This window comes from Sinocyclocheilus grahami, unplaced genomic scaffold (genome assembly GCF_001515645.1).
Source record: "Sinocyclocheilus grahami isolate Dianchi unplaced genomic scaffold, SAMN03320097.WGS_v1.1 scaffold869.1, whole genome shotgun sequence".
NCBI lineage: Eukaryota > Metazoa > Chordata > Actinopteri > Cypriniformes > Cyprinidae > Sinocyclocheilus > Sinocyclocheilus grahami.
The window spans coordinates 224,777-236,563 of record NW_015506048.1 but is presented as its reverse complement, the minus strand read 5'-3'; the positions used below and the strand labels follow the sequence as shown (position 1 = coordinate 236,563).

At 40.0% G+C, this 11,787-nt stretch overlaps 1 protein-coding gene across 3 annotated transcripts; it reads right to left on the bottom strand.

Annotated features, from left to right (window-relative positions):
• Positions 1-4,517: 4,517 nt before the first annotated feature.
• Positions 4,518-10,888, bottom strand: ddah2 (DDAH family member 2, ADMA-independent). 3 transcript variants are annotated; one of them, XM_016248189.1, is made up of 6 exons: positions 10,689-10,888; positions 8,838-9,345; positions 8,581-8,769; positions 6,900-7,022; positions 6,676-6,819; positions 4,518-5,685 (listed from the first exon to the last, which is right to left on the bottom strand). In XM_016248189.1, exons 2-6 carry the CDS (start codon positions 9,126-9,128, stop codon positions 5,569-5,571), a joined length of 864 nt encoding a protein of 287 aa, XP_016103675.1. In that variant the 5' UTR covers positions 9,129-9,345; positions 10,689-10,888; the 3' UTR covers positions 4,518-5,568. The 3 variants fall into 3 exon arrangements, with proteins under 3 accessions (XP_016103675.1, XP_016103677.1, XP_016103676.1); XM_016248191.1 differs by lacking the exon at positions 10,689-10,888 and adding an exon at positions 10,595-10,662; XM_016248190.1 differs by lacking the exon at positions 10,689-10,888 and adding an exon at positions 10,351-10,582.
• Between the last annotated feature and the right edge of the window lie 899 nt (positions 10,889-11,787).

Below are 11,787 nucleotides of genomic sequence, written 5' to 3'. Positions count from 1 at the left end.
GGATTTTTGTGTTTGCCCCAGTGAAGCATTTCTATTAATATAACTGATTAAGTAGTCAAACTCATTCCATATCAGCAGAATAGTGTGGTACAGAAAGTCTATGTCCGTAAAACTGATACCTAATGGTCAAAAGCAATAGCAAAAGTAATAGGTCAATATTATTAAATTGCAGACAAAGATTTTGAATAGCTAGGCTGGCTTGCACACTATATTGCCAAAAGTATTGGGACACCCCCTTCTAATGAACAGGTTTGACTACTTCAATAATTTCTAATTTTTAGTAAAAAAAAAAAAAAAAACATATAATGCTATTCTAGGGAATTGTGTGCTTCATTTTCTATTCTAACACAACAATGACTCTGTGTATAAGGCAAGGTTAAAAAAAAAGATAGATTCAGTCATTGTGGAAGAACTCGACTGGTCTGCAGAAAGCCACGTCCTAATCCCAGCTGAACACCTCTGGTGTGACTTTAAATGCAGACCTTGAGCCAAAAACTCATCACCAGACACCAATGACTTGTACATATGGACAAAAGTATTGGGACACCCCCTTCTTTAGAACACAAAAAGGCACTTCCAAAACTGTGGCAGCAAAGATGGAAACATAATTCATGTATTTAAAAATTGTATTTCCATCTTTGTTGCCACAGTTTTGGAAGTGTCAAATGATTGTACGCATATGTACTAGTCATCTGTGTTTGGTGATGAGTTTTGAGTTTTCCCAATATTTTGGACAATATAGTGTATGTTTGGTGCGGTAGGGGGCCCAACCTCATTCTTCCATAGGGCCCAAAATTGCTAGCAGCGCCCCTGATGGTAGCAATCAAAATAGAGTAACTCACATTTTGAAAAGTAATTTGACGCTTCAAATGAAGATTTATCGATTGTTGTTACGCTGGTAAGTGGTGAAAAGCGGCTGTTAAAATGTATTTGACTTTGAATCATTCAAGAGTCGTTCAAAAATGCTGTGATTCACCCAGTAATGAAACAAGTGCATCTAGATTGAGTCACTAAATCATTCATTCATAAATTACATGTTTAGTTGTCTAATATTTTTTTTTCTTCAGAGTCACGAGAAACCCAAACTCATTTAAAAAAAAAAAAAAGAAACTCAATTTATCCAGAATCGTGCAGCTCTATTTTGCACACAAACAGCTCTTAAATGAGTCCAGTTTTTATGTAGCCTGCTGATTTTTGTTCATGGTATTCAGCTGCAACTAAGGTTTGATACCTAAATGTTTGATTTCATTTTTTGATCACACTGGAATCGAAACTGGGAATTGATAAGAATCTGAATTAGTAAGCAGAATCAGAATTGATCAAATTCAAATGATACCTAACCTTTCTTGCTGCTTGTTGTGGCTTCAGTTGATTAAAGTCTTCAGATTACTAGAAGAGATGTGATTTTAGTTTTTTTGTCATCAACATTTGTCGCACCTGGTTAGGACCGTTGAGTTTCTCTGTATTCTCCTGAACTTTGTTTGTAGTGACTCATTTCTTCATTGGATCAAGTAGTTATTTCTTCTTCGACTGGTGTAATCCTGAAAGAGAAGTGTGCCAGCTGCTTTCTCCATTCTGCTGCTCCTGACAAACTCTGAAGCGTGACCCTGATAACAGCAGCTGATGACCGCAGGAGAGTTCACACGCTGAAGGTGCTGCTGCTGCCATTCATTTGTCAGATCTAAATTATTCCTGCTTTTATGAAAGTAACGTGTGAAGAGCGAGGCTAGAGTCACATCCTGATGCTGCTCGTGGTCCTGGTGTGCTATAGTTCTCGCAGAGTAACTCTCTGCTTATTCATTGGCTGCTGCTTTTCATTGCCCAGCCAATCACCAGCTCAGAAACAAGCTCTTTATCAGACTGTTGTTGATAGACTTGCTCAGCAGTGGTTGAAGTGTAATGTGTAGTGGTCTCTCAAAGCCCCTGCAGATGCTGGTGAATGGGTCATTAATGGCGTATCGGTCAGGAGGAGCGTCAGCCGGCTCAACAGTGCTGTCAGCGTGAGTTTTCTTCTTACTGAATAACTTCTGACCAAGACGTCTAGACTAGGGCTGTCATGATTCCTCGATTCGAGTACTTGATTTTAAAAAGTCCTATTTCATTTTGCCCGTGAGTAACCGGCAAAATACCGGAAATGGCTCAATCCACGGACGAGAGTCCATGAAACGCATTATTAGACTGTTTTCCAAGGCCGCATGATATATTAAACCCATTGAAAATCATAATAAAGAATAATACTATTGTGAATTCACAAACACTGTTTCAATTAAGTAAATGCGATGCAGGTTTAATATGTGCGCTTTATTTACAAGTGTGTAGGTTATGTGCGTGTGAGTCAGAGCGGCTTCGTTCACAGTAAATGCTGCGCCGCACAAACTGAGTTTGGGTTTATTATAACGATCATCTGGGTACACAACGTGCACCATTTCATCAGATTTGTTAGGTTAATCATTTATAAACCTGCACAAACACAGGAGAACACATCAGTATCTTTCCCAGTATGCTAACTGTTCATAGTGATTTCAAAATAAAAGTTTAGATTGCGCAGTAAAGTGTAAAAACTATTGTCAGACCGTTAGCGCCCTCTGCAGGCATTTGATAGGCATTGGCTCTATTGTTTCTAATACATTATGTATTTTAAAAGTTTTGTTCATTAAAACCATGATTACTTGATTTTGATATTTTATTTGAGATAATTGTTATTGCCTCATTGCTATTATATATGTATTTTAAGTCATTTTAAAGGCTATTGTTCACTTGGGACTATTTTTATTACCTCAAATTAATTCTAATTATCCGATTAATCGTCAAAACAATCCATTGATTACTCTCTTACCAAAATAATCATTAGTGACAGCCCTAGACTAGACTATAACGTTTAATGTAGTGTTAAGAAAATGAATTGCTTGTCTGCGACTGATTGTAATTTGTATGTTTTCGATCATATCTACTCGATCAAGTAAAGCGAGACTAGAGTCACATCCTGATGCTGCTCGTGGTCCTGGTGTGCTATAGTTCTCGCAGAGTAACTCTCTGCTTATTCATTGGCTGCTGCTTTTCATTGCCCAGCCAATCACCAGCTCAGAAACAAGCTCTTTATCAGACTGTTGATAGACTTGCTCAGCAGTGGTTGAAGTGTAATGTGTGGTGGTCTCTCAAAGCCCCTGCAGATGCTGGTGAATGGGTCATTAATGGCGTATCGGTCAGGAGGAGCGTCAGCCGGCTCAACAGTGCTGTCAGTGTGAGTTTTCTTCTTACTGACTGATTGTAATTTGTATGTTTACGATCATATCTACTCGATCAAGTAAAGCGAGACTAGAGTCACATCCTGATGCTACTCGTGGTCCTGGTGTGCTATAGTTCTCGCAGAGTAACTCTCTGCTTATTCATTGGCTGCTGCTTTCTGTTGCCCAGCCAATCACCAGCTCAGAAACAAGTGTCATCTCAAAGACAAACACAAGCTGATGTCTAACAGCTGTTCTTTATTGTCTTAGGGATCATCACACTACCACCAAAGATGAGCTGGAAAGTGTGAAGCCCAACTGTTAAAAATCTGTTGCTTTGTAAACTTGTGAATACATGACATTTCATAACAGAAATATGTAATGGAATATATACACAGCTATTGTGTGCAGTGCAGTTGTGGTCTGTTAAGAAGCTGTACTCACTTTTGTAATATACTGGCGTCAACAGCATAACAGGCCAATCATCGTGTGTGTGTATGTATGTGTATATATATTTAATTATTCAATGCAACAACAGCAATGTTTAAAAACATCATACACGTAAGTGCTGCCATAGCATTGCATGTTTACAGGGTAGTTTTGTTTTTAGTTTGTTCCAAAAGGTTTGTGAAATTTCAGTCACATTTATAAAATGCAAGTAAATGTGGTATAGATGGAGCCCATTTATGTATCTGGTATTTTCCTAATAAAAAAATTTGTAAAATTTGTTTTTCCAAAATGTCTTTTGAAAAAACTCAAATACAGCTCGCACTAAAATAAATATTTAATGGCAATAATTTGTTGACAGGCTGTCAAAAGCATTTGTTTCGTTTCCTCACAAAAGCTTTTTTTTCCTCCAGCATCTGTTCAAAAAAAGATGGTCTCTGCCAGTGTACCACTGCATTACCTTTTTATTTTAAAGCCTTGGAGCTCTTTTATTCTTACAAAAAACTATAACTATATTCTATAACATAACATCCACTCATTAATCAGAAACTGAAGTTGGTTCATATTTTCAGAATTATCCATGCATTGTCCAAAATGCTTATCTTTTGTAAGGTCACAGCAGGTGAGGAAACACCCTGGACAGACAGACAGATAACCCATCCATCACCGGCCACACACACACACTCACACCTGTGGGCAATTCACTTATAATGCACGTCTTTTGGGGAAAGCGGAGCAGCTCCACGCAGAAAGGCCTTCTCGCCCAAGACTCGAACCAGGGAGCTTGCGAGACGATGCCCTGTCAGAAATATTTATGAACAATGCAAGGCTTTGCTTTTTTTTTTTATGTCCGAACAGGTGCTGTAGACCTTTGTCTCCTGGAGGAAATGAATGAAATTTGTCATGGACCCTAACCCTTCGTGCATGTTATACAAGCAACTGAAATAATTTTTATTGGACTAATACATATCAAAAATATCTTAGAACTGAGCCTTTTTGGAGATGAAGGCATTCATGTTTTCTTGTTTTAAATGAATCATGTTCATGTAAACTGGTCACGATAGCAAACAGATTTTGTTTTTGTAATACTGTCAATACAATTGAGGGGAAACAACCTACCAAAAAAAGTACTTTTTGCATTATGAAATTGAAAAGCACATTACACTGACGCCATAACATACAGCAAGGATGCTGCTACCTTGACTAAACAATCTGTGGCCTCATATATCACAGCCTCAACGTACTTCCCATTCCCACAAGTTAGTGTGTTGTGTTCAGGTTAATATGCAGCTTTTGGTTAGGGTTAGATAAGAAACTGGTCCTGTGCTTGATTTTAACTCTGCCACAGTACAGCAATCTATGATCTGATTTGTCCACTAACGCACATCTTAATTGGGCTGAAAAGCAATTAAATTATTGTACATGACTACCTTTAATAGCAGAATAGACCTACAGAAGCCATGAAACTCCACGTCTTATAAGACGTTTGAGCCGGGGTTCACAATCCTGATCAAACGCACATGAACAAGCTGACCTCAGTGTTCAGGACCGCTAAAAAAAAAAAGACCATATGTTTGCTCACGGTTGGAGCTTGCGGTCCAGAATTAAAAACCCCTGAACTGGAACAGGCGTAAACAACAACAGAATCTATTTTTGGGGTGAGCCATCACTTTAACCTCTCAGGCTCACTGTGTGTTTATTTCAAGGCCATTTATTATAATACACTCATAATGTGTGTCCATTATCCAAATCTAAACAAACCTGCATATGAGAGAGCTAAGAAATGAAAGCACAAGAGAAACATGGACAGCTGCAGCCCCTAAAACCTCAGGCTGAAGTGAACGCACAAGAAAAGGGAAGATGTAAAGAAAGTGAATATGATTATGCGGTGAATGTCTCAATAGTTGGGTTTCTTGTTGATAAGCAGGCAAAGGGAGGACAGCGCCGCGCCGAGTCTGGAGGCTTCGCTGCAGGCGGTGGGCAGCAGGGTGTAGTCCGTCAAGCGCTGAAAAGCCTGAAACGGAGAAGCAGCGAATATAACTAACAGCTCCTGCTGTACTATCATACAACCTGCTATTACTGCTAAAAACACAACTGTCTGCTGAAGCCAATGGGACAAAGAGCAATAAGATTTGCATTTACTCAAATATGTGTTAGTGTCTAGCAAGTAGTTTGACAGGAAAGACAAGTCAGTAGACATCCCGCTAACTACAAGTAGCTTTTCAACTACACTTCAGTTAACTCTCATTCGAGTATCAGTAAACTATTAGGTTAGGGTTAGGCTTAGCAGAATAAGTTGATGTACTTGCAAAGTTACTTACAGTCAGTTGAATGTCCATCATAATAAAGTGTTAGCTGACAGTCCACTACAGTGCATGCATAATTATTAGGCAAGTCGATATTCTGATCATATATTTTCCAAGCACATTTGACCAATTCCAAATCAACATCAATCTTAATAACTTCTATGTATTAGAAGTAATATAGAATTGAAGGCTGGAAGTGAAAAACACCTTATATTCAGGTGTGAATAATTATTAAGCAGATTTTCTTTTACAGATAAAATGAGCCAAAAAGAGATTAACCTCAGGCATGACAGCTCATTGGGTCAGAAAAAAAAGAGAATATCAACTTGCATAATAATTGTGCACGCACTGTAATGACTGCTAGTTGCACACTTACTGATGGTGAGTAGAATGTCTAAAGTGGAGTATAAAGTATAAAGAACAGCATTTATTTGAAATGAAATCTTCTGTAACATCATGCATGCCTTTAGTGTCACTTTTGATCATTTTAATTTGTCCTTGTTAAATAAAACTTGTGTAACTTGTGTAAACTCTTGGTAACAAAAAATGTGAAGGAAGCACAACTCAATATTGTGCAAAGTTACACTAAAATCCAAATACGTAGAAGAATGGTTTTCCATTGATTACAAAATCAAACCAGTCGTCACTCTTGTGTTGCTGATTATGGTCTGTCTTACTGTGCACGCTCTGTTACTCACAGGAACACTGTTGGGACACTCCTCGGCTGTGGGGTGCAGGAGGAAGTCCACTTTAGCAGGACCTCTGATGTAAATGCAGTTAGCAGCGACGTCCTCGGGCACAGACAAGATCTCGTAGTGATGGTCAGTCAGCTGCTCCATCACCTGAAACCAAAAGCACTCCTCAGAAAAGCTGTACGCTACGAAGTAATTATGTCAGGTATCTGACTTGCACACACACTCACTCGGAGTGTCTTCTTGGCCCCGTCGCTGCTGCTGCTGCTGATGATGGTGTCGGGGCCGCCCATGGAGCAGATGTTCTTCAGACGAGAGCCTCCACACACTGGCACAGTGGACACCGCAAAGTCCTGAACACACACAGCCACGCAGCACCACACCACTGTTATCTACCTTGTGCTGGTAATCTGCGGTTATGAGTAGTGCTTCTTAAGGCAAACCCCCAAGTATTAAATGTTAGCATCCCATGCTATGGACGTGAATGATACCTTCAGTTCTGCAGCTTGCTGAGGAGAGCGATGTTGTTACCTTTCTAAGCAATCAGACATGTGATTACCTACGTGCTCTAAAAAGGAGAGCCAAGCCATATCCACAGAGCAGAATATCACAGGCTCTATACACTTCAGTCAGTATTAACCACTCACAAGCCACAGCATCCAAGCACTGTAATGGCGTTATACTTTGTCAATAATCCACTTTACACATTCTACTAACTAGAAGTAACTTTGCAACTACATGTCAACTAACTCTCATTAGAGTATCAGTTGATGATTAGGGTTAGAGTAGAATAGTAGAATAAGTTGACGTGCTTGCAAAGCGGAGACCATCCAAATAAAGTGTTGGCAGATACTAATGACTGCCAGCTGACATTCTTACGGTTAGTGGACTACTGAAATAAAAAGTGTTACCAAAAAGAGAAGCACCTTGTGATCATCTGACAAAACAGCAAGAATTCAATTCAAAGCATTTAAGAAATTATGAAACTCATTATTGCAAAATAATAATTGATGCGATAAGTGTCTGCTAAATGATTAAATGTAAATGTGAAATAATTGTTATCTACAATGTATAATGTGCACAGTTAGGTTAAACTGGGATTTGTTATGTTTGGGGATGCTACACACGTGTATGCAAAGCCTACAAAATCTTAAGTCAATTGACAAACTAAAATATAATGTAAAAGTAAATACAATAAGAGTTGAAAAAGCTTTAAATAGTAAGAACAAGAAGGGTGTAAAAAAAAAAAAAAAAGTCTATTCACTGATTTGGGCCCTATGAAATGTTTACATTTTTCCCAAATTCCATTTATAGTTTTAATGGTTAAATTAAATTTCATTAACCAAAAACCATGTCTAATTGACTGAAATCATGAAACGTATACAAGTTAACAGCACTTTATTAAAAGTTTAACAAAAATAAATTTTTGTAGGGCTCTTTTTAAATACTTTTGTTTAATGAAATTCAGTTTTACCTATTCTATTTTGTTAACAAACTCTGCGCTTTCCATTGTAATTGTTCTACATTATATTTGAATGGTTTAATCAAATTTTAACAATCAAAACTATATTTATTTTTACAATAATAGTGCATCCGCATTATTCATTCACACAGAGACGCGCAGAACATGCAGGATTCATATTTAAATAGTATTTTGTGGTTCAATATTCACAGACATTAGTTCATATCGCCATTTGATTTGAGAGTATTGATTTATTCATTCAAAATCTGACAAATTCCGTGGCATTCCGGATTAAACCGTAAATTCCGAGATTCTGTCAGCGTTTCCCGCATCACGGAAATTACAGGGCCCTAACTGAATCCGGCCCCGGCCCAATTTAACCCCTGCATGTACAGCATTCTAATCAGCCAAAGCTAAGAGACCCAATTCAATCGAATCCCAGCGCTCACCTTGAAGGTGTCGGCCAAAACTTCTGCCCCACGGTGATTGGTGTGTTTCGAAATGCCCACAAAGAACTCTTTTCCAGTGAAGAGGACATCACTTCCTTCCAGAGTGGCTCCAGCAGACCTGCCCTCCTCGTCGCCCATCTCCAGCACCGTCAGCTTCAGCTCGCTCAGGACGCGCCTCACGGCCTCCGCCTGGAGAAAACACAGAGCTGAGCCCCAGTCACGCCCGAGTGTCCCGCAGCCCCGAGAGCGGCCCTTACCTCAGCGTGCCTCTGCTGCTTGAGGGGTCGCGTGATGAGCGCCGTGTCGCCCTGGATCACAGCCACGTCTTCGATCCGCCAGCTCTCGGGCAGCTCTGAGGCGGCTGGGATCTCTATCAGCTGCAGCCCCACCTTCTGCCTCAGCGCGCCTGTCAGCACCCCCATCTGACGCTGGGCCTTGGCGAGGTCCGTCTGAAACCCTTCGCCACCCTCCGCCAACTTCCCAAAGGATTCTGGGATACCTCTGACCACAGCATGAGTGAAGCAGCCGTACGGATATATGTTGGCCATGACAGCGTGTATATGAATGGTATGTTTGAGTAGGGTCGACTGTGTATGTGTGTGTGAGGGACTCTGATTCACAAACTGAGCAGGTCTATGAAGGACAGTCCTGGAGTGGAAGTGGTTGGAAGCCTCTGGCAACAGCAACTGGATCAGCAAATCATTCTTTACGTCCCTGAATCCCCAGGGCTGAAACCTCCAGGAGTGTGTGTCCCTTTAATACTGCCTGAGACAGAGAGAATAAATTGAGAGAGAGAGAGAAAAAACATATTTTGAAGAGCTACCAAAACAATTAATGTGTGAATCTTAGGGTCTGGGAACCTCTCGGATCTAAAGTTGAAACGAATCAACCTGATGCCGCTTGAGAGCTAAATGAAAAACCCTTCAGCAGAATAAATCATGTCTTTTACCTGGACTCAAAGATGTTCTGATTTTTCAGTTGTCACAGTGTCTCATTCCACATTAGTTTCCAAGCAGCTTTAAACCATGCAATGTATAACTGCACTGAACAAATTATTAATTAATAATTTTTCTACCCTGAATCTGTTAAAAAAAAAAGTTTAACAGCTCTGTCAGTGGATTATGCACATTAACTGTTTTCAAATGAACTTGGAGTAAATGTAATGCATGATATTTTAGCATATGTGTGTGACAAATTATATCACGTGTGTGTATATCCCAAAACTAAAAAAAAGTTGCAAAAATGACTTTGGTTCTAGCATGTAACCAGAGTAGGTGGTTATTCTTTCAAATCAGCCATACTTTTTAAGACACTTCTACATTCTACAACAAACATTTTTGGACATAATCTGTATTTTAAAATCATTTACAAATCATATAAAAGTTACTGCAGATAAGGGAGCAACTGTATCCACATTGTTCAGGAAAAACAAAACTGTTGAATCTGGAAGTGTAGTGTACGACCAATCAAGTATACTACAGTAGCTTCCAAACACAGACGAGAACACCCTCGAACAAAACATGGGTCTGTTTGGGTAACATCTCTGCTGCCGATAGCGGTCTTTACACAGCAGCAGCACGCAAACCCAGGGGTGCAAACTTGAACAAAACACGAATTCCACGCACTTTTCCCGAGATTCGAAGAAATGAAATGTTTCTGTAAAGTCGCCGCTGATACACAAAAGCGGTTCAACAAGTTGCCCAAAGCGTCTCGGCTGCCAAAGTTGACGCCCCGTTGAAATACGACAAACTCCAGAAACAAAACTCCTACCTTGTGATGCGATGAAACGCGTTAATGCGGGCTGTTTCTGTGTCCGCAGTCTCGCACAAACCCCACACCGTTATTCTCCTCTCTCCCTTCCCCCTCAGTCCATCCCTCCAGTCCTGTCCAGCCCCTGTGCGTTCCTCCTGCCTGACCCCAAGCGATACTAACTGGGGACCTACTCATCACCCAGACCTGATAACCAGGGGAACGCAGGGGAGTCTTCCTACAGTGTTTTGTAACTTTAGCCTACCTCTGAGCCAAAGTGACACAGCGCTGCTTGAAACTGGCCGACTCTGATCCGCATTAAAGACATTCCTGACCATCTTTCAGGATTTTCCACTTACCAGTCCTGTTGTTTACAGCGCCACACCCCCATCAATCCCAGTCTTTCCACCGTGTGCCTGGACTGGAAACTTCTGGAAAGATATGGAGGCATACTCATGCTAAATAATGCGTGTCTGAGCTATGACACAGTTAACCAGCCCTAGTCTGTGTTCTGTTGCCTGCTGCTGTTCTCTAATCCACTCGTTTAATATGTAGGTCAGGTTTAGCAGTGTCCTCTGTCTCATCAAATTGCAGATTATTTGTGAAATGTATCTGTGTTGTTTTGCTATAATGGGGTGGTGTTTCAGACAGTTGACCTCAGACCCTCAGGAGGATTTGGGGGAATGCTTTCCTACTATGAAAACGTTTTTTTAGTTAAATACATCTTTCTGGTTAATTTTACGAGCTAAATTAAGAGGCCATACCTCTTTCATTGACAAAACAGAATAAAATAAAAATGCTTTGCTCTGCATTGACTTTTTTGTCTTTATACGTAAACACCGATCACTGACACGGAAAAGTGCCTTTAATTTTACCAAGCTGATTGCTGACTAAAAACCCAATGTTGTAGGTCATTTTAAGTTTTATTTTAAAGTTTACTTACTTTTTAATTTTTGTTTTTTCATTAAAACCATCATTTTGTTCATTCTGACTGTTCAAGAAGGGGAGGGATTTATCACATGAACCAATCATAACACGATGGAGGCATGTCCTCCTCTCACATGACTTTCACCCATTCATCTCTATTACCCTCCAAACCCAGCGCATGCTTTAGTGCAGTGGTCACCAACCTGTCCATTGCCATCAGAAAAATACATTACATTTCTCCTGCCGTTGTACTGTTTTTTTGTACTTATTCTTCTGTAATTTTACCCTCTGCTGTCGCTTTAGAAAAGCAAGCGCATTTTACACGTTTTAAATAACATTATTTGGTGTAATGAAATGTGTTTATGCGGTTTAAGGTTCAAAAAACACATTATTTTCCACATACTGTACATTATTGTTTCTCCTCTATGCCCAGCCTTTCTGAAACTATTGTTACAAAGCTCATCAGTCTGAAAAGCGAGGTGTGCTGTGATTGGCCAGCTATCCAGTGCGTTGTGATTGGCCGAATACCTC